The following is a 21,782-nucleotide window of genomic DNA, read 5'->3' on the forward strand; positions in this document are numbered from 1 at the left end:
AGGGTGTCACTATGTCGTCTTGGCTGGCTTGCAACTTCATTTGTTGACCAGGCTGTCCTCACATTTAGATCAAGTCTTCTGCCTCTGTCTCCGGGGTGTTGGGTTCCAGGCATTTGCCAAAGTATCATGGGTATTAATGGCTTTACCCTGAAAGAGCAATCTGAATTTGCCTTTGGGGGGCACTGGTACCCTTCAGAAGACCTATGCATCCTAATGCTGCTGACAATAACTGAGACAATAAAATCTGGCATTCAATAATGCTTCTGCTTAAATGCTAAAAGCCACACTTACGACTCCTCAGAAATGGGATTTCATGGAGTCTCTTCCACCTTCACTCTGATGCCTTGAAGGCAGTAAGTGTTACTCTCATTGATGAGGTTAATTTTAATTTGATTGTGGCCACAGGACATATCAATGATCCAAAAAATAAATAAGTAAATAAATAAAATGACTACTTTAAACTTCAGTGTCTAGCCAAGATCATCATCTCCTGTCTGTGGATTCCTTTCTATCTCTCTGACCAAGTCTCTCAAGCCTCCCTGAAAGCCTTCCTCCTGCTAGTTCACACTTCCGACATCCTGAGACCAGTCTGTTTTCCCCCAGGGTGGGGGAATCAAACCCATGCTAAACAAGCATTCTGCCACCAAGCATGCCAGCCTGAGTGTGCTTTTAAGAGGGGCATCGGTAGGGCTTTCTTCTCTGCCATGTCACCATTATTTCTTGCTACCTCTGTGAGCATGCTACTCTAATCACAAACTACCTCCGTGAACATGCTACTCTAATTGCAAATGTAACATACTCTTGGGCTTTGTTTTTTTTTTCAGATTTTTGAGGAAGGTTTTGTGTAGCCAGAGCTGGCTTCTTCAAACTCAAGGATCAAGAATGACTTTGTATCCAGGATCCTTGGGCTTCCACATCAAACTCCTGTGATTAGAAGGGCGGGCCACCATGCTCAGCCACATCCCTAAGTGCTATTCTTTGTTTACTAATATTGATAGATTGTTTCAGCAATGCTGAATGATTTGTTTCCCCAATGAGATATTGCCAAATAAAGTTGTTTTTTTTTTTAAAGATTAAAAATAGGATAGAGAGCCTTACTGATACAGATAAGGATGTTTACAGCCAACCATTGGACTGAGCACAGGGACCCCAATGGAGGAGTTAGGGAAAGGACTGAAGGATCTGAAGGGGTTTGCAACCCCATAGGAAAAACAACAATATCAACCAACCAGACCCCCCAGAGCTCCCAAAAACTAAACTTCCAACCACTGAGCACACATGGAGGGACCCATGGCTCCAGCTCCATATGTAGCAGAGGATGGCATTGTCTGGCATCAATAGGAGAAGTCCTTGGTCCTGTGAAGGCTCGTTTTCTCAGTGTAGGGGAATGCCAGGGTGGGAGTGAGGTGGGAGTGGGTGGGCGAAAGGGAGAAACATCTTCAGAGAAGCAGGGGGAGGGGAATGGGCAAAGGGGTAACCAGGAAAGGGGATAACATTTGAAATGTAAATACATAAAATAGCCAATTAAAAAATAGGATAGAGAGACTGGAGAGATGGCTCAGTGGTTAAGAGCACTGACTGCTTTTCCAGAGGACCTGAGTTCAATTCCCAGTAACCATATGGTGGCTCACAACCATCTGTAATGGGATCTGAAGCTTTCTTCTGGAGTGTCTGAAGACAGCTACAGTGTACTCATATACCTAAGATAAATAAATCTTTTTTAAAAAAGGGAATTGCTTAAAAAATAGGGCAAAACTAGAGAGATAAGTAACTCAGTCAGTAAAGTACATGCCAGAAACCATGTGAAAAAAGCCAGATGTGATAACAAGCACTCGTGATCTCAGCCAAGCCAGAGAAAACCAAGACAAGTTCCCTGGGGCCAGCTGGCCAGTTAGGCACAGCCTGCATGACAAGTTCCAGACCAATGAGAAACTGTCTCAAAAAAAGAAGGGTAGACAGTACTTTTAGGAAGACAACCAAAGTTGACCTCTGGCTCTTCCACAACCGTGCACAGGTGTGTGAACCCCACCCCCCACCTCCAAGCATACATAAATCCACAAATATACACCTATTAACACACACATATAGATATACATACATACTCACTCACACATACATAGACATACACACATACACACACATGTGTACATACACACTAAATTCATTCATTCATTCATTCATTCATTCATTTTAGTGCTCATTTGAGGCATAGTAGTCTTTAATCCAAGCTTAGAGGCAGAGGCAGGTAGATCTCTGTGAGTTCAAGACCAGCCTGATCTACATACCAAGTTCCAGGACAGATAAAGCTCTATAGAGAACTTGCTTCAAAAAAGTAAAAACAAAAATCTAGTGTTTGAGGCTGAGGCAGGAGGATGACATGGTAGAAAACAAAGTCTGTTTTTAAAAACAACAAAGAAATAAGAGAAAGCTTTAGTTCTTTGGGATCAAAGAGAATTTCAATTGCTTTTGGTTCCTAAGAGTCAGAGCCTAATCATTATAATTTCTATATTACCATATGCCACATACTGTAACTGTCTCTTGGATAATGATTCAGCTTTCAGATTTTTAAGTGCTATTGTTATATGTTTTAAAGAAAAAAGAGAGCCATTGAATTAGAAATAGTAAAGTTGGTCTCCAATCCAGATGGCTTAGCCCTGACGACATTCACTCTCTAACCCCCAAAAGATGCATCTGACATTCTTTCACTTTAAACATCTTAGTAATTAACTATTAATTCCAGGACTTCCCTCTGTTGGTGCCAGGGAATAAAAACAAAAACTTACTGTTTGCAGTTCAATGAAGCCTTGGACAATCTGGAGAGTCAGGCCTTGGCCAATGTTTAGAGTTATGTTGGAAGAAGGTTTAGTTTCTAGACTCTCCCAGGAGCTCAGCTCCTTTGTTAGGATGCTTTCTGCTGCAGATTTAAAGGACTCAACAGTGGGTCCCTCATTGCTCACCAGATGGATCTCTCTCAAGCTACTGATCGTTTGCTTGTCCTGGAAGTAAAGCCAGATAGTTTCTAAAATTATGCGCGTACACAAATCCAGAGGGAACTGGAAAATTCCAGAACTCAGGGCTGGAATTGCTATTGTCTGAATGTGTGGTTCATTTTCGGTGACATAGCGTAGAATGTTCTTAACAGCACATTTCAGTAATTCCATAGCTTTCTGGCTATTCTCATCCGTCCACCGAGGTCCAACTGCGTGAATAATCAAATTGCAAGGAAGCCTCCCTGCTTCCGTGATAGCGATCCCACCTACTGGAACTTTACCATAGGTGGCAACTAATCTTCTACTCTCTTCTTGGATTATAAAGCCACCAGTTTTCACCAAGCTTCCAGCCAGGCCACCTCCATGGCAAAGGTCTTCATTGGCTGCATTCACCACAGCATCAACAACATGTCTGGTGAGGTCGTCCTTCCAGACAGATAACTCTATCTCAGGGGTCAGCATCCTTCTGAAGACCCTCTGAGCAGAAGAGCTGCTTCCTGCTAGAGTTGGACACCTCAGGGTAGAGATGCATCCAAACTTATTCTGGAGGAGTTCACACAGCTGACTCTCATTGCTTTTTAAAATTTCAAACATGTTGTGTCTAATGGGAATTTGCCATCTATGGTGTTCTTCAAGAGAATCGTTGGCTGGTAAAGGAGAAAAGACAAAACAAGAAAGAAATGAACACCAGTTCTTTTGATAAGGACATGGTTCCTTTCCACACTAGGAGACTGTGTTTCTTATGTGAAAGAGAGATTAACTTCCGCTACCTCCCTTATGGACACTGCTTTTCCCTTCTATATGGAATCAGGTCAAAGATATCAAAGGGTCTTTGAGTCAAAGTCACTTGAAAAGGGCTCAGCCTTGTGTGTGACATTTCATTAGCAGTCCCTAAATGAGAAAACAAGGATGTCTTGAATGTTTGTAAAACACAAACACACTAAAATGACTTAATTGTGAGATGGGAAGAAAGGGAAGCTGTAGTCATAACTTCTTTGCTTATATTAATGTCTTAGTTTTAAGTTTGCTTAGAAGCAAATCTTGAGAAAAGACTTGAATGGAAGTACTTTAAAAGTTGATTCTAGAAAACACCACAGGTTGACGTTAAGGAGAGAAAGTAAGAAACTAAGATAGGAAAACACAAACAAGGATGCTATATGTGCTGTTAGCAAATGAAGCTTATCTCTACTCTACTAGAGGGCAGAGCAGATCATGTAACTCAGAACCAGAGCCCTAGAGCAGTCATCATTACAAGAGCTGCGATATGTATCCAGCTTCCATGGGTCACTAGTCAAAGCTGTTCCGTATTGAGAGGAGATGGTAAACACAGGACCAGCCAAGGGGTAGAAGACCAGCAACCTCTGGTTCATGGCACATACTCTGGTCCTCACAGTCGAAATTAGCACAGAGTTATACCCCAGTAGCTAAAAGAATTATTTATTATGCTATGCACACCCTTCCTTAACCCTAGCTCTGGGGAGGCAGAAGCAGAAAGATCTCTGTGAGTTCAAGGTCAACTTGGTCTATAGAGCCAGTTCTAGAACAGTCAGAAGGACTACACGGTAAAATCCTGTCTTTAAAAGAAAAATCACTTACTGCATTTTTAAGACTACAAGATGTGTTGTACACATCCTTAATTTGTTTATACATCAAAAATCTAGTAAGCTTACAACCTCCATTAACTATTTAGTACTAAAGTTCACCTCAATAGAAGTCACGGGTCTCAGGACAACCCCATCCAAGGCTGAGCAATGCCACTTATGGCCTATACGGGGCATCTATAGCACATATCTCAGGCTTTCAGAGACTTCAGTTCAGGGGTGGGGGAAGTTGATGGTGGTGATAATACAAGGTTTTGCTGTGTAGTTCTTGAATTAGAATCTTCCTTCCTCAGTCTCCTAAACTTTGGGACCACCACCATACCCACCCAGCATAGGTTTTCATACAGTCTGGTGGATTTCTCTTTTTTTCTTCACATAAACTTTTTTCCACCTCAAAATCCAATTTCTGGATAACCCAACCTGTAGAGTGACAATATCTTTTTCTGCAAATCCCTGTAACTGAGCTGTGGCAGTGGCACATAGCATACCTTTAATCCCAGCTCTCAGGAGACAGAGGCAGGTAAATCTCTGAGTTTGAGGCCAGCCTGGTCTACAGAGTGAGTTCCACAGTAGCCAAGGCTACACAGAGATACCCTGTGTCAAAAGGAAAAGGAAGGAAAGAAGGAAGGAAGGAAGGAAGGAAGGAAGGAAGGAAGGAAGGAAGGAAGAGAGAGAGGAAGGAAGGGAGAAAGGAAGGAAAGAAGGAAGGGAGAAAGAGAGGAAGGAAGGGAGAAAGGAAGGAAGGAAGGAATGAATGAAAAGAAAATCCTTCTTACCTTCAGAAACTGAACTTTTGCCAGACCTTGCAACCAATCTAATAATATACCTAGAAATCACTTAACTTTATGTATTGAAATTATTTCCATATTCTATATATATCCAGCCTTCTAAACTTGCTTTTAAGAAAACAATATAACAACCTTATATCTTTGCAGTCAGCTTTTAAAATATAAACTAAATAGATTTATGTATGTGAGCATGCTATAGCTGTCTTTAGACACAACAGAAGAGGGCACTGGATCCCATTACAGATGGTTGTGAGCCACCATGTGGTTGCTGGGAATTGAACTCAGGGCCCCTGGAAGAGCAGTCAGTGTTCTTAACTGCTGAGCCATCTCTCCAGCTCCTAAATGCATAGCTTTCATCTTAAACTAAAATTGTTCCATGTCCCTAACAGAATAATGTGTGTGTCTGTGTGTGTTGTGGCAATCATTTGCTGAAAGCAGCCAACAGGTTGAAAGGAACCTTAAACAAAACAAATAACAAATAAAGTAAATCACAAAAATGAATAAATAAACACCAAACAAAATAATGATAAGAAAATAAAAAACAAAAATTAATAAGTGTGAGAAGCAACATGTGGACAGATGTTGAGAACATCTGTTTGTGGGTCACCTGGGGCCAGTAAAATAACGTCTTTCCTTCTAAGACTCTTAAAAAACATGAATTCTTCATTCTTTAACCGTACTGTCTTTTCTGTGCTGTTAAATAAACAGCTGTTTATTTATAAATGCTGTTAGGGACAGACAACAAGGACAGACAGACATCGGATACACACAACAGACAGATTACAGACAACAAACTACAGACAAACGGAGAACATTTTAAAGAATGAAGAGCTTCCTCTTTATTCTTTGATGAGATACCAATACAGCCTTTGCCTTTAAGAAAGAAAAATGTGTGTAAGAAAACTGGAGCCTCATTTCAGAGATGTTAACGTGTAGGGCAACAGATTAAATGTAGTAGTTTATTCTGTTTCTAATCTGAGCTGCCAAGAAAGACTTCTGGTGTCCTCTCTTACCCAAAAGAAGTCACGACTATGCAGACAGTCTCAACTGGCCCGCACACTGATGGCAAACATCAAATGGGTCACCCCTAGAAACTAGGCATGCTGACTCTCTCAGCCCTCAGCCAGTCTTCCTGACCATTTTGGCCGTCGAGGAAGGGTCAGAAGTGTATCACAGGCTGGAGTGCTGATGTGCACATTTAATCTCAGTGCTCAGAGGCAGAAGCAAGCAGATCTGCGTTCCAGGCCAGCCAGATCCACAACGTGAGACCATTCTCAAACAGTCTCTGCCAACAAAGGACAGAACAGGGGGAGACCCAAGAGAACATGTCGTCTGCTACCACAGTGCATCAGAAGCAATTGCCCCTTCTGCACAGTGTCTGCAGTCACACACCTGAGCCCCTGAAGGGAAGATAGTCTCCTTCCAAGTACCCTCTTCTGCACCGAGGAAAGACCTTAGCAAAGGCTTTCCTAAGTGAGAGAGAGAGGGAGGCGATCATACCTGCTCTTTCGGTGGGAGCCCCTGCTCCTGTATCCTGTGGAAAAAAGAAACAGCTTCTTTAAAAGCCTGTTGAGTATGGGAGCAACTATATTAGCACACTCATTCATAATTTCCCATTTCTTACATGATACAAGGAAAAAAAACTTTTAAAAATGTTAACAATTTTATACGTATGGGTGTTTTGCCTGCATGTATGTTTGTACATCACGTGCTTGCTACGGAGGCCAAAAGAGGGGGCTGGATGTCCTGGAAGTAGAATCTCCATGTGAGGACTGGGAATTGAATCTGGGTCCTCTGGAAGAGCAGCTAATGCTCTTAGCCACTAAGTCATCCTAAGTCATCTCTCTATCCCCAGAAGAATACTTAAAAAAAAATAATAATCATATGTATGTACGAGCCTGTTGAGTTGTGTATACATCATGCATGCAAGAGTCAACAAAGACTAGAAAAGGGAATCAGATCCCCTAGAACTGAGGTTACAGGCAAGATGGTGAGCTACCATGTGAGTGCTAGGAATCAAACTTCGGTCCTCTAAAAGGGCAGTAACCACGGAGCGGATAAAACCAAATGAGGCTGCTGGGTGTAACTGAAGGCCCCAGCTTTCTTACTGTCGTGGAGAGAACTCTTCATGTAATGACTGGACTTTTCATGATGAAAGGTATTTATTTATATTTCTGGTTTTACCATGTAATAGGCCATTCTTCAGGTCCCAGGTGGGTCTTCAGATGTTTAAACTCCTTTGTTTCCAAGTGTTGGTCTGTTGATCCAGGAGATGGTGGCCTCTTTCTGGGAACAGAGAGAAAGAGTACAGTAAGCAATGACCAAAGCTGAGGCAATTTGGGTTTGGGTTATTGTTTTTGAGACAAGGTCTCATCATGTTACTCTTGCCTGGTCTGGAACATGCTAAGCAGATGAAGCCTCCTGAGTATTGGTATTCAAGGCTTTTGCCACCAAATGGCTAAAGCTATACCATAGAAGGCTGGCACTTTTAATCCCATTGCTGGGAGGTAAAGACAGCTGAGTTTGAGGCCAGCCTGGGCTACAGAGTTCTAGGACAGCCGAGACTGCACAGGGAAAAAAAAAAAAAAAACATCTTGAAAAAATAAAAAAGAAGGAAAAATAAGCCATAGGAGACTTGAAAGAAATTTCTGTTCTTGAGTAGTTTTTCATGTCAATGGTGAGGATGACCATGTCATTTTGGCACTGATACTGTTAACCTTCTGGGAATTCGGGTTGAACTCAGAGGGGGAAAACTGCAGGCGCTGGAATAGGGATTGCTTTATGGAAGTGAAGTCCTGAAGGTGCTGGTATACTTAGAAATTGATTGAGTGCTGAGACCAGGCAAAGCATCTAAAGAGCAGCCTTCTTCACAGCGGTGCTACCCACAGGGCATTCGAAAACTGAGTTAACTGCTTGAACCTGCACAGGGTGTGTCCTGCTTAATCTGTTATCAACAACTCTGCACTAAGGATGTCTGGGGGGTAAAAAATCTGAAGCTCTGGGAAATTTTACTTTCTCATGATTTTAGCCTAGTGGGTTAAAAACTAAAGACTGTTAGACTCATGACTAAAACTTACAGTATCATTGTCTAAAACTGTTGCTACCATTGAGTCTGGTCCGACCTATAATGAATGCCTTTGCAATAGGAAAACGTTGTACATTATCAGAGCACAGTTGGCCATGCACATTGAGGAGTAACTGGAATACTAACCAAAACTGCCCGGACAGGATCCGCTGAGCCTCCAGAGGGCAGTGTTCTCTCACAAAAAAAAAAAAAAAAAAAAAAAAAAAAAAAAGACCTCTGCGGTTCCTTGTAGGCTGCTGATGGGAGTATGCTTTGGGGTACACTCCCGTCTGTCTTGAGGCAAGCAGGCAAAAAGCAAAACTTCCTTTTTCCTTGTCCTTTTATATAGGCCGCTACCAGGAGGTGTGGCCCAGATTTAGGGTGGGTCTTTCCGTCTCAAATGACCCAATCAAGAAAATCGATACAAGCACTAAGCAACTAGCTGGGGTTTTAGCTGATTCCAGACCAAGTCAAAATGACAAGCAAGATTAACCATCACCTACAAGCTAAACTATGGTGGTAACCTTTAGAATCACACACGATCCCCACTATATTTCTGCTGGCACTATAGATCTCACAAACCCGCCCTCTTCCTCTCCTGGCCTGTAACTGAACTCTCTGGACTTCAGACTTCAGCTCTCCCAGCCTAGGATACTCCCCCTCCCCCACCCCACCTTAAGATTCCACTTGAAACCAGCTCTTTGGCTTTTGCTTTGTTCACTGCTCCTGTGCTCGATGCCTCTTTACCCCACTCTAGGAAGCAAGCAGATCTCTGCTATTCGCTGACTTAAGACCCCAGAGCACAAAATTTAGCAGGAAAAGAACGGGCGATAGGTCACCAAGCAGGTAAACTCCCTCCACTTTCAATCAGAATCGCATCTCAGTAAATACTAGTTATAAAAATATTTCAAAAAGCACAAACAAGTGAAACTCTTTACCCCTCTACTCCGCTCCACCCTTAGGAGACCTGAACCTGGGATCCCGGTTCCCGCCACTCTTCTGTTCCGTCAAGAAAAGAAGGCGACCTGCCACCGGGGAGAAACTACTTCTTTTAAGCGTCCACCGCAGAGCAAGAGAGGCGGCGGTTCTGCGGGGAACAGGGAGGGACCTCCTGGGAAACGAAACTGAAACTTTGTCTTTTGGGTCTCTGGGGCCGGACGCGCCTCTGCTCTGTCCTGGCTGTGCAGCGCCCCTGAGCCCCCAAGCGAGCCAGACGCGGACAGCCATGGCCTCCAGCCCCGAACCGCCGTCCCCGCTGCTCGTACGGCTGCTGGAGTCCACCCCCCAGGAATGGAAGACGTACAGCAGGAAGCTAGAGATATACTTCCAGAGCCGGGCCTCCGGAGGAGGGGAGTGCTCTGTCCAGCCCGTGGGCCCCAGCGCCCCGGACACCTTCGAGGTGAAGTTCCTAAAAAAAGCAGGTGAGCCGGGGCAGGGGAAACAGGGCGAAGCTCGGATGCAAAGATGGACCCAGCAGGTTTCCAAAATAACCCCTGCGTGCTTCGGAGGACAGCTCAAGAGAGTGTGGCTCTGCCTGTGGGAGAGTGCGGTCCACAGACTCCCTCTGTACCACAGTGGCAGATCGAGCCTCAGATGAGTCCAGCAGCTGACTCGGGGACTCCATCGGAGAATCTCCCAGCAGACCAAGTTGAGAGAAGAAACTAAGTGTGGGGGTTGGGAATTGAGGAGCAAACCCAGAACACTGTGCACACTAGGCAAGTGCACCACCAATTTTGACTCCAAGCCACTTTACTGTTGTAAATAATTATTCCATTGACTTATTTTTAAGAATTACAAAAATAATACATGACCACTTTAGAAAGGAAAGTCAAAGAAAAATTATCTGAAGATAGTTTGTTTTTGTTTTTGTCTTGGTTGGTTTTATAGACAGGGTTTTCCCTGTATCCCTGCCTGTCCTGGAACTATCTCTGTTGGCTGACCTCAAACTCACAGAGAGCCTCCTGCCTCCACTGGGATTCAAGGGCTGTGGTGCCCAGCTAATGTCCTCAAGGGAGCATTTTCATGCACTCTTTTCTGAGAGTCAGCTAACGCACAAACATTCTAAACTTTTGGATTCTTGGGTTTTTGTTTGTTTGTTTTGTTTTGTTGTTTTAACTATATAATAAATATTATTCAATGCCATTGAAATGAGAGACTCAAAACCATTACAAAACATGGTTCCCCCATCCCCACTCCTCTGAGACAGGATCTTGCCGACCCCCCACCTATTCCTATATTACTGTGGTGCCAGGACTGTGCGTGTGCACCAACATGACCAGACTAGAAACATAGTTTCTAATAACCAAATTATATTCTACGGTAAAACTTTAAACTCCCTACTTTAGAGTTCTGAATAGTCTCTCCCATCAACAGCCTGCAATTCCAGAATGCCAGAAATAACTGTTCATGTCCTCTGTACACATTTGACAAAATCCAGCTTGGTTAGCCAATGAGTTTATTGGGGTTACTTACAGGAATATGGGAAATAACATCAAAGGCCATTTAGCATGGGTGACAGCTCACAAAGATGGGAACCTGGAGCTCACTGCACAGCCTGCAGGCAGCTCAACAGGTTGGAGAGTATCCCTTCCAGTGCCTCAGTTAGTCTAAACCTCCTCCAGGGAGCTTAGTGTCTGCTTCCTGCAGGCAGCTTCTCTGGTGTCAAAGTTTTCTTCACAGCTTGGCTGCTCTGAGAGTCTTCTGTGCAGATCGTTAGTGAGTCTTTATAGCAGCTCTGTTCTGGGAGTCTCAGGAGGACTCTTCCCAGCAGTCTTTATTATTTACTCTGTCAGGGAGGGGTCCATTGAGTTTGGTCAGTTTCAGGGATTTCCTGAAGTTAATTTGAGTTGTTTACCTTCTTGCTTAAGGAACTTCTTTGCAGAGTGCAATGTTTCAATCTTGAGGAAATTTACACAACAGTTCCACACCCTAGAGTTCATCCAAATAAATAATACAGTATAACGATTCTGTAGTGTTTATCTTGTGCGAAGGATTAAAAATTATCTAGAAATTCTTAAAAGTCTATGGAAGGGTGGGCAATGGTGTTTAAACATGTTCCTTTAATTACAGCACTCTGGAGTCAGAGGCAGGCAGATCTCTGTGAGTTCAAGGCCAGCCTGGTCTACACCAGGAGTTTCAAGACAGCCAGGATTACCTGGTGTCTCAAAAAACAAGCAAACAAACAAAAGTCAACACATAAACAGCATATGGGATAATATGGATAACTTATGTGAAAGTCCTAATCTTATTAGGGACATCTCTGGAAGTGGTGTCCTCAGACATTTCTAGAATCAACCTAGAGGGACACTGAGGGTCATGTCTGCAAATTCTCTCATATTTCTGTGTGAATGTGTATGTTTAATGTCTCCCTTGAAGATAAGGAGAACGTGTTGAAAAAGAGAGACCACCAGATATCAGTTGGTGACAAATCTGTGACCATTGTCCTGGAAACTATTAAAAAGCCAGTAGAGGACCTGAGACCCACACCTCCATCTTTGACACAGCCAGCTGGGACACCAAGCCCCACACCTCCATCTTTGACAGAGTCTCTGAATGAAGCAGTGTGTGATGAGATTCATCCCAGTGATGGGCTTGTTTTTAATTCTGTTGACTCAGTTGTTCAAAAGGTGAGTGCTGACAGAGGAGCTGGTGTTGCTCTAGGGTCTGCTCCCCTTTCCCCTCAGGGTATTCGGGCAATGTTGTGCACCTGGACTGCACTGGTGGGAATGAAGCTTAGTTAGAGCTTAGATTAAAGATCTCAGTCAGCCTAAGTTAGGCAGAAACAGCTTTCTCTGGACACGTTTTTCAGTGAAACATCCCTTTTTATTGGGAATAAACAAAGGCTATATAAACCAGGGGAAGTGCGTAGGAGTTTTGGGGGTAAGTGTCATCATTGACTGGGGGCAGAGATACTAGGGAATGCTTTATGTGCATGAAGAGGGATTCCAGGTGCTTGCTGGACATGTCCTTTTAAGGAGAAAGGAAGTTTAACCTGTAATCCTAGCCACCGGGCTTATGTGCACTGGGATATCCTGGGCCCGACCAAGGAGGAAGCAGTTCTACAGTTCTGCAGGTCTCTGGATGAGATTTTCAGGTTTGATTATGTCTGGACCTCACTCTTGCTCCTGACTGGTGGCCCTGGTCTCCCGGCTTTTGGGACCCACAAGTTGGTACTATTCCTACAACTGCCTCTGTGGTCACCTCCACTGTCTTTTTGGTCCAACAACTTTGTGCTAGGGGCTAGCTCCAAGCTAGGCACTAGTGTAGGCACTGGACTACAGAGGCACACAAACAGATAAGCAGCTAGCATTGGGTGTGCAGACCAAAAGCAATGAACTAAGTAGCAGTACTATAAAAATGGAGACATGCTAGAGTAAAAACAGAGTTTTGTCTTAGAGAGGAACAGGGTGAGGGCTTGCAAGGGGATGATGGGACATTTAGTCTGAGTCTTAAATGATGAGAATACATCAGCCATTAAAAAAAGTCCTGCATTTTCCAAACAGATAGAGTCCTTCTGTGTGCCAGGCACTGTTGTAGGGACTGGGGACACAGACACATTGCAGACTGGCCTCAGGGCCCTTAGTCACCTAGGAAACAAAGAATAGTAAATAGATTTACAATAAATCCTTTCCATCAGCAAGTGCAGGAAGAATAAAGCCGGGTAGGTGACAGTGGCAGAAACACTTTAAAACAAATCGTGTGCAAACAGACAAATCCAAATGATGCTTCCTCTAAAGAACAGAAATAAATGAAAAGACCTGGCTGTGTGGTTTTGTAATAGGAACGTTCTAGGCAGAGGAAAGCACGTGCACAGGCCTCCCAAGAACTGATCTTGAACTCAGAAGTTTCACTGAGGCAAGAGTAGGGGGGCAGGCAGTGAGCAGGAGAGAGGGCTGGGAGTGTGGAAGGTGCCGTGAAGGCAGAGCTGAGCGGTTTAACTTCGCTGTGGAGCTTCACCTGCTGCTTTTGAGCCTGGAAGTGAGGGATCTGGATTGCGGTGGTAAAGGATTAGGTTGCTGAGCTGAAGCACAGGCCTAGAGAGGCCAGGTGACAGAGGGCTAGGTGGATAACCACCTAGATTCTAGATGGTCCTCACAGAGATGTAGAAAACGACACTGATTTTGGAAACAACCAAAATGTTCCCTGTGGATTAAAGAGCATCTGCAAAACCCCGGAGTGGGAACAAACCAGAAATTTTGCTTTTATATTACATTCAATTTGCCCGTATCCTTCTTATCTAAATCTGCTATTTCTATCTCATCACTGAACATTTAAAAACCAAGGTTTAACTTAGTAACTTTCCTTGAGTTAAGCGTTCCATGCATTATGGCTTTCTTTTTTTTTACTTATTTGTTTCTTGTATATATGTATGTATGTATTTTAAGACAGGGTTTCTCTATATAGTCCTGGCTATCCCAGTCTCTACGTAGACCAGCATGGCCCCAAACTCAGAGATTCCCTGCCTCTGCCTCCAGAGTGCTAAAATTAAAGGCCTGTGCCAACAACCCCTGGCTGCTTTGGGGTTTTCTTAAAGTAAGAGGGTAAGTAAGAAAAAGCAGGGTAAGATGAGGTGGGGCGAGACTCCTTCTTGGAATCAGAGCTACCTTCAAAGCTCGAAGCTGGCAAACTCTTGAGGACCACAGCAGCTTCAAGGGAAGCAAAGTTGTCTTCTCTACCCTTAGTGCCCAGGGTAGTAGCTCTAGACACCGATCTCTTGGCCACTGAGTTTTAGAAAATGTTCATGCCCAGGCTTCCTTTTAAATCAGTTGCATTCGCCTCTGCAATGAGGTCTGACCTTGGCTTTCTTTGTTTAATTCACTTTTAGACACCGTTCCCCGCCCCAGGTGAGTCTAATGTGTAAAGGAGTCTGGCAAGCCTGGCTGTAGCAGACTATTCCCCTCAGGGGACCTAAGAAGTTAGTCACCGCTAAGAAAAAAAGACAGTGAAGTTCCTGGGTGTCTTTCTGAAGAGGGGTGGATATCTGAGACATCCTATTTGTACGTTTCTTTTAAACCTTCAGGTCTTTCTTGCTGTGACCGCTGAGCTGAACTGTGAACTGCTCTCCAAAGAGCAGAGAGCACAAATAACCACTCTCTGCCCTCGTGTCAAAAGCATGGAGGGTAGTGACGGGATTAAGAAGGTGTGCGGCAACTTCAAAGACATTGAAAAGATACATCACTTCTTGAGTGAGCAGCTTTTGGGAAGTGAGCAGGAACGGCAGTCCGCCCCACAGAACGCCCCACCTTCTGACGTGGAGAGGAGGCCACCGGATCAGAGCAGTTTTGACGTTCCTGTGCTTCTCCTTGAGTATTTCAAGCATGTTTATCCAGGTAGAATAGAGTCCGTAGAGAAAACATGTGGTGTAAACATTGAAATCCGTGAGAGGTCTCCCAATATGGTATCTGTAGGCTTCAGCTCCAGCCAATCAGGCAATTTAGAAGAAGTATTTCAGTCTTTTATCAGAGACTTTCAGAAATGCACACAGTCTCTAAAGCAAGATTGGATCTCTTTAGAGGAGCACCAGAAAGCAAAGGAGGTCAGACAGGAGCTGAATCGCTGTTTCCCAAAGCTCTTGATAAAGGGACGGGGAAGAACACTAACTCTCATCGGCTCTTCTGCTGACGTTTCAGCCGCTGCAGAAAAAGTCTCCCAAACTGTTACCCTGACACCTGTGAAAATAACCACGTCTGGGAACATGACAGGGATCGAGGTCGATTTGCTTCGCTTTAAGCTTCTAGAACTTGAACTGCTCCAGGAAATCGCAGAAATCGAGCAGAAGTTTAACACTTGTAGCAAAGTCCAGGAAAAAGGCCAGAAAACCCTCATTCTCTTTGTCCCCAAGGATAAAGAGTTAGACCTGTCTGTGCAGTCTTACACGAGTTTTACCGATGCGTTCCAGCATGCCACATGCCAGCTGAGGACGGAAGTTGTGCCACTGAAACAGCTGGGCAACAAGGAGAGAGCTCGCTTACACAAGACCAGGTTTGCCGAGGACTTTAAAAAAAAGCACCCAAATGTGCACTTTGTGATATCTCAAGAGTCAGTGACCTTGACTGGTTTGCCAAATCACCTTGCACAGGCAATGCGATTTGTCTCCAAAGGGCTGGGACCGTCCCCATCGGCTGGGGAGAAATTGGCTATGGATCATGAAACACCCATGGAGATCGACAAGAATGGTTCGACTGCAGCTTTAGCTCCTCTCCAAGGCTCTGCTACCAGCCCTGCAGCCTTGAAGGGGAACGAGGACGAGGACAACTGTGTCATCTGCATGGATACCATCATTAATAAGCAAGTGCTCCCTAAGTGCAAGCATGAATTCTGCGCCTCTTGTATCCGCAAAGCCATGTCAATCAAGCCTGTCTGTCCTGTGTGTCTGACTTCCTACGGTGTCCAGAAGGGGAACCAGCCAGAGGGAACCATGTCTTATGTCACTCGAAAAGAGTCACTTCCAGGCTATGAAGGCTGTGGTACTATTGTGATTTATTATAATATGAAAGGTGGCATCCAAACAGTAAGTGTACCTGTGCCCCTGAGGGTCGCAGATTTTTTTTTTGTTTTGTTTGTGTTTTTTTTTAAGATGTATGTATTTATCTATTTATTTTATGAGTACACTATAGCTGTCTTCAGACACACAAGAGGGCATCAGATCCCATTACAGATGGTTGTGAGCCACCATGTGGTAGCTGGGAATTGAACTCAGGACCTTTGGAAGAGCAGTCAGTCTTCTTAACCACTGAGCCATCTCTCCAGCCCTTCATGTCTTTCTATTAAAGATATATGTATGTTAGGATGGGAAGAGTTGGGCAGGTAGTATCTTAATTTGAAGAGTTTGAAAAACTATGAATTATTCAGGATATGAGTAAAATGTCAATATTTTTCTGGCTTTCAATAGGTTTCATCTACCATGAATTTTAATATACCTTTACTATACTAAAATTCAGAAGCATCCGTGTGTGTGTGTGTGTGTGTGTGTGTGTGTGTGTGTGTGTGTGTGTAACATTTTCTTTTCTTCAAACAGAGTGAGCACCAAAACCCAGGAAAGTCTTATAATGGGACAAGTCGAACTGCATACTTGCCTGATAATAACGAAGGAAGAAAGGTTTTGGGTCTGCTCCGAGAAGCCTTTGAACACAAGTTGATTTTCACAATAGGATACTCCCGAGTATCAGGGATCCCGGATGTCATCACGTGGAATGATATTCACCACAAAACAGCCACATCTGGAGGACCAGAAAAGTAAGAGTCTTTTGAAATGTAGTGGTTGCTGAATGGAGTACAAGGTTGTCAAGTGCTGTAGATCTTAGTCAGGGTTACTGTCCCTGTGATAACCCAAAAGCAACCTCAGGAAGAACAGGTCCCATGATTGTAGAAGATACATATTCCAGGAAATCTGACTGTACTTTATGAAACACAGAATTCCTCTACCTGTGGCATCCAAAAGAAATATATCATGAGACCTTTTTCAAATCCCCCAATTTGAAAAGCCCACAGAAGCTGGAAAGATGTCTCAGAGGTTCAGAGCACTGCCTGCTCTTCCAGAGCAGTCCTGAGTTCAATTCCCAGCAACTACATGGTGGTTCATAACCATCTGGAATGGGATCTGATGCCTTCTTCTGGTGTGTCTGAAAAACCCACAAGCATATGATTACTACCACCTTGGCGGAATATGACAATTATAACAATATGTGCCTCATTACTTAGAGTAAGTTAAGAATTTAAGCAACCTGACTAGAAAACAGATGCTGGTGAGTCAGCCAGGCACTTGAATATCAGTCACTGTCCGGAAGAGTGTTGGAGCCCAGAATACTAGATGCTTAAATAATATATATATATATATATATATATATATATATATATATATATATATATGCTTAAATAATATATATAATAATATATATATGTATATATATACATATATATGTATATATATACATATATATATATACATATATATATAATAGTACACACAGATTTTGTTATTTTGAGGCAGGGTCTCATTATGTGGCGCAGGCTGGCCTCGGACTCACAGAGCTCTGACAGCAGTGGCCACCCAAGTGCTGAGCACTCATGCCAGTGAACCCAGCTATTGTACATATTCTTAAGAATTATTTGGGAGGAAGCTAAAGGGTTCCTTTTTTTCTCCCTGCAGTTTTGGCTACCCTGATCCTGATTACCTGAAACGTGTCAAGGAGGAGCTGAAAGCAAGAGGGATTGAGTAAGGAACCTGCAGGGAAGATTTCTATCCGCTTCGAAAGAAGTATTAGGAGGCTGTATTAGCACAACCAAAATCTTTTTCCTAGAAAAACCTTAACATTTTTCCTGTGAAGCAGACTGCTTGGCAGTTCGTTCTCGAGTGCTACTCTTTCATGGAAGGCAAACTATGCTAGCACAGGCTGGGGGAATGGCTCCATCTACAGTGTGAAGAAATGAGCTCAGATCTTCATCCTCCGGGGTGTAAGATTACTACTGGTTTGTAATCTTAGTACTGGTGAGTGGAGACAGGAGGATTCCTGGAGCTTACTGGCCAACTGGTCTAGTCAAAACCATGAGCTCCAGGTTCACTGAGACCTTGTCTCAAGAAATAAGGTGTATGGGGGCATGGTGATGCTTGGCTTTAATGCCAAAACTTGGAAGGCAGAAGCCGGCAATCTCTGTGAGTTCCAGACCCAGTCTGGTCTACAGAGCCCAAGTCCCAGGACAACCAGATATACCTATTAAGACCCTGTCTCAAAACAGATATTAGATGGATAGAAATAAAGATATCTGGCATTATCCTCTTTCCTGCATATGCATCTTCACACCCATGTGCACAAACATACACACAAACACAAACACACACACACTCTCTCTTTCTTCTCTCTCCTCTCTCTCTCTCTCCTCTCTCTCTCTCTCTCTCTCTCTCTCTCTCACACACACACACACACAAACACACACACACACACACACACACACACACACACACACACACACACACACGGGGGTGGGTTAAAAAAGAAAACATAATAATTTTATAGGATTTCCATTTTTGCTGAAGAAATCTGATGTCATTCTTGTGTTATGGTTGGGGTGTTAGGTGAGTCTGTAATCATCTTCTAGGTCCTAATGTGAGTGGCAGTTAATGGGACCTCCCCTGGTTTTTGTTTGCTTTCTTTATTTGAGATAAGGTCTCACTGCATAGCTCTGAAACTTGATTTGTGGATTGGATTGGTCTTGAAAAAAAAAAAAAAAACAGCCAATGAAGCTGTGTCTTTAATGCCAGCACTCAGGAGACTGATAAGGCAGATCTTTTTTTTTTTTTTTTTTTGTTATTGTTGATTGTTTTGTTTTATAGTGTTTTTTTTTTTGTTTTTGTTTTTGTTTTTGTTTTGGTTGGTTTGGTTCGGTTTGGTTTGATTATTTGGTTTGGGTGTTGGGACTCAAACCCTAGGCCAATGAGTTTCATCTTGTCATCCTTTTTCATGTCTATCTCTGTAGCAATACATTAGTTTTTGTTTTTTTAACCTCTGCCTGGACTCTTGTGTAAATGGGAAAGTGAAACCCTTATATAAATGGGAAGTTTAAAAAGAGGTTGGCTGAGAAGGACCCATTATTTCCTTCCCTACCCACAGCAAGAAAGGTTTCCAGATCAGGTGACTTTTGCTAACAAATGACAAGAACAACAAGACTCATAGTTTTCAGGACACGGAGCCTGGGAGACAGCGTGTGATCACTGCCTGACTCAAGTTGCTAGGAGCCCAGCAGAGGGATAAATATATAAAAAGATAAGTTTCCCAAATCCTCTGGAAAGGGGTGGCTTGAGTCCTTAGCATTCAGTTTGTTACCCCAACATGTATTGCTTAGACTCTGACTAAGCCTTGAGCTCGGGTTCTACTTTCCCCTGACCCATGGAACTTGTCCTAGAGGGTGCACTTGGCCTGCCATAAAAGTGCAACATGTTTTTTACATTTTCCCACTCATCGTGTTATACTTTTTGAATATATACTGTTTCAAGTTTTAAAGGGTAAATAGCTTTGCCTTAGTTTAGTATTTTACAATAGTAGCTTTTTGCTTTTTAATCCCTTGAGTGAGTCCTAGCAGTTTATGGTAACTCTCATAGATAGTCTTTCTAATCGTTCCCTGGGCAGGAGTAAAGGAGAGAGTTAGACCTACTGTTGAGTCCACATGGTATGGCACAGGTCACTATAAGTGGTTCTCCAAGTCAGAAGAAAATCACAGCAGACAGTGACCTGGTGATCTGCATTCTAGCCACTCTCCAAATGGTAAATGACCCCTTGACCTTCTCCTTAAGATGCACATGCACATTCATAAAACCATTTTGGCCAGATAGGAATAGCAAGTATTTATCTAGTACTTTACATTGATATGGTCAATACGATTAGTAGCCCTGTTCTTTGTACAGAAAACTCATACTCAGAGCATAATAGTCAGTCACCAAAGGTGACATAATCAATAAATAGAAGTACATTTACTGTCATCTCCATTTTTTTTTTGAGACAGGGTCTCATGTAACCCAGACTGGCCTCTCCCTGTGTAGCCAAGGCTACTGTTGAACTCTGACCCTCCTGCCTCATCTCTTGCCCAAGTTCTTGCATATTCTAGGTGGAATTCTCAGGATCTGCTTCCGCAGCCTGACTTCTGCATCCAGTTTAGACCTTTTACTTTTGATGATTCACCAAGTGTTTACCATTAAGACTAACTGATCATTTTCTGTCTTCTAATCTTGTAATTAAATTTATGACACAGAAGCAAAAAAAAAAAAAAAAAAAAAAAGGTTTCTGTTAAGTTCTGGATCTTGTATTTTTTCCCAGTGTGCACATGCAAATTCTATATGGTGTTGAATTCTCAATGGCATTTGGATTTCTTCCTTTGCAAAGTGTTATTATCTGCATTAAATAAAGTTAGGTCCTTACGTATGACAGACTGTGGTTTCCCTCATTCCTTGTTACTATTTCCTTGGGTGGGACTTGTGGGTGTTTCATATGACACATATATACAGCGATGTGTGGAGGCGTTTGGGTTGGTGTGTGTGTCTCTAGCTCCACCATCACAGAACAACTCTTTTAATCAACTTCACTTCTGATTGCAAACAAACTAACTAACAAGCAAACAACAACAACAACAAAACCCATGTTTCTCAGTATTTTTTCTTTCCCGCTTAGTGAATCTGGGTTGCTATAGAGACAAAAGTAGACTCACAGAGCCAGTGAGATAGGTCAGAGGGTAAAGGCACTTGCTGCCAAACTTTTTGGTGCCTGGAACCCACAAAGTAGAAGGAGAAAACCAACTTCTGCAAGGTGTCCTCGGACTGCCACATGCATGCCTTGGCACACCACCAAAAAACAATTTACTTTTATCTTATGCATATGCATGCTTTGCTCACATGTTTGTGTGTGCACCACATGCATACAGTGCCTATGGAGTTCAAAAGAGGGTGTTTAGATCTCCTGGAACTAGAGTTATAGACAGTGGAGAACTATCGTGTAAGCTGGGAATTGAACCCAGGCCCTCTGCAAAAGCAACAAGCACCCTTTTCACCACTGAGCCATCTTTCCAGAACAATGAATTTTTTAGATACAGGCTACAGGTTTCATATTTTTGCAATTACAGAAAGTATATTTAGTCTCCATTAAACCTGTCACCCTGTCCCTGCTTTCTGAGCACCAGCAGCATATTGGGGGCACTCTCCCCTCCAAGAGAAAAAAAGGCTAAAAATCAAGATATTTAATAGTTCCTTAAAACAACATCAAGATAGAAGTCAAAATCAAACTATTATTTAACTTTTTAATTTTACTTTATTTATCTCACTGGTTTTTAGGAGTTTATTTAGTATTATTGTTAATAGCAGTAGTAGTATTTAGCATTATTATTATTAGTAGTAGTAGTAATAGTAGTAGTGTTTAGCATTATTATTATTATTATTATTAGTAGTAGTAGTTAATAGTGGTAGTATTTAGCATTATCACTATAGTAGTAGTGTTATGAAGTTCAAGATCCCAGGAAAGGACCAAAGATTCAATCATATTATAATTAATTAAATTTATTAAAGCTGGTTACTAGCCTTATTTATAATAGCTAGAAGCTGGAAAGAACCCAGATGACCTTCAACAGAGGAATGAATACAGAAATTGTGGTACATTTACACAATGGAGTACTACTCAGCTATTAAAAATGAGTTCATGAAATTCCTAGGCAAATGTATGGAACTTGAAGGTATCATCCTGAGTGAGGTAACCCAGTCACAGATGAGCACTCATGGTATGTACTCACTTATAAGCGGATACTGCCCCCCCCCCCCCCCCCGCAAATGCTAGGAGTACCTAAGAAACCATCCACAGAACCT

At 42.9% G+C, this 21,782-nt stretch overlaps 2 protein-coding genes across 3 annotated transcripts in view; one reads left to right on the top strand and one right to left on the bottom strand.

Moving 5' to 3' along the window:
- PARP9 (poly(ADP-ribose) polymerase family member 9) overlaps positions 1-9,504 on the bottom strand; it is a 30,667-nt gene extending 21,163 nt beyond the window's left edge. The window contains exons 1-4 of one of the 2 annotated variants that reach the window (XM_080919647.1): positions 9,417-9,504; positions 7,564-7,665; positions 6,880-6,913; positions 2,784-3,637 (exon numbers count right to left, since the gene is read on the bottom strand). In XM_080919647.1, coding sequence (XP_080775773.1) covers positions 2,784-3,637; positions 6,880-6,913; positions 7,564-7,578 — 903 coding nt within the window. In that variant the 5' untranslated portion in view covers positions 7,579-7,665; positions 9,417-9,504. Of the gene's footprint in view, positions 1-2,783; positions 3,638-6,879; positions 6,914-7,563; positions 7,666-9,381 lie in introns of both variants that reach the window. The other variant, XM_080919646.1, reaches the window with a different exon arrangement.
- Positions 9,505-9,635: 131 nt separating this feature from the next.
- DTX3L (deltex E3 ubiquitin ligase 3L) lies at positions 9,636-18,673 on the top strand. Its single transcript, XM_080919037.1, has 5 exons — positions 9,636-9,864; positions 11,819-12,069; positions 14,463-15,953; positions 16,461-16,678; positions 17,592-18,673. Exons 1-5 carry the CDS (start codon positions 9,669-9,671, stop codon positions 17,659-17,661), a joined length of 2,226 nt encoding a protein of 741 aa, XP_080775163.1. The 5' UTR covers positions 9,636-9,668; the 3' UTR covers positions 17,662-18,673.
- Positions 18,674-21,782: the final 3,109 nt, after the last annotated feature.

The sequence above is a fragment of the Micromys minutus genome, assembly GCF_963924665.1.
Source record: "Micromys minutus genome assembly, chromosome: 7".
Lineage (NCBI taxonomy): Eukaryota > Metazoa > Chordata > Mammalia > Rodentia > Muridae > Micromys > Micromys minutus.

What these genes read in the sequence shown, in the direction of transcription:
- DTX3L (XM_080919037.1), top strand. Translation starts at nt 9,669, where the DNA reads ATGGCCTCCAGCCCCGAACCGCCGTCCCCGCTGCTCGTACGGCTGCTG. An exon ending in GAAGTTCCTAAAAAAAGCAG is followed by an intron (nt 9,865 to 11,818) that starts GTGAGCCGGGGC and finishes TCTCCCTTGAAG; the next exon opens with ATAAGGAGAACGTGTTGAAA. An exon ending in TTGACTCAGTTGTTCAAAAG is followed by an intron (nt 12,070 to 14,462) that starts GTGAGTGCTGAC and finishes TTAAACCTTCAG; the next exon opens with GTCTTTCTTGCTGTGACCGC.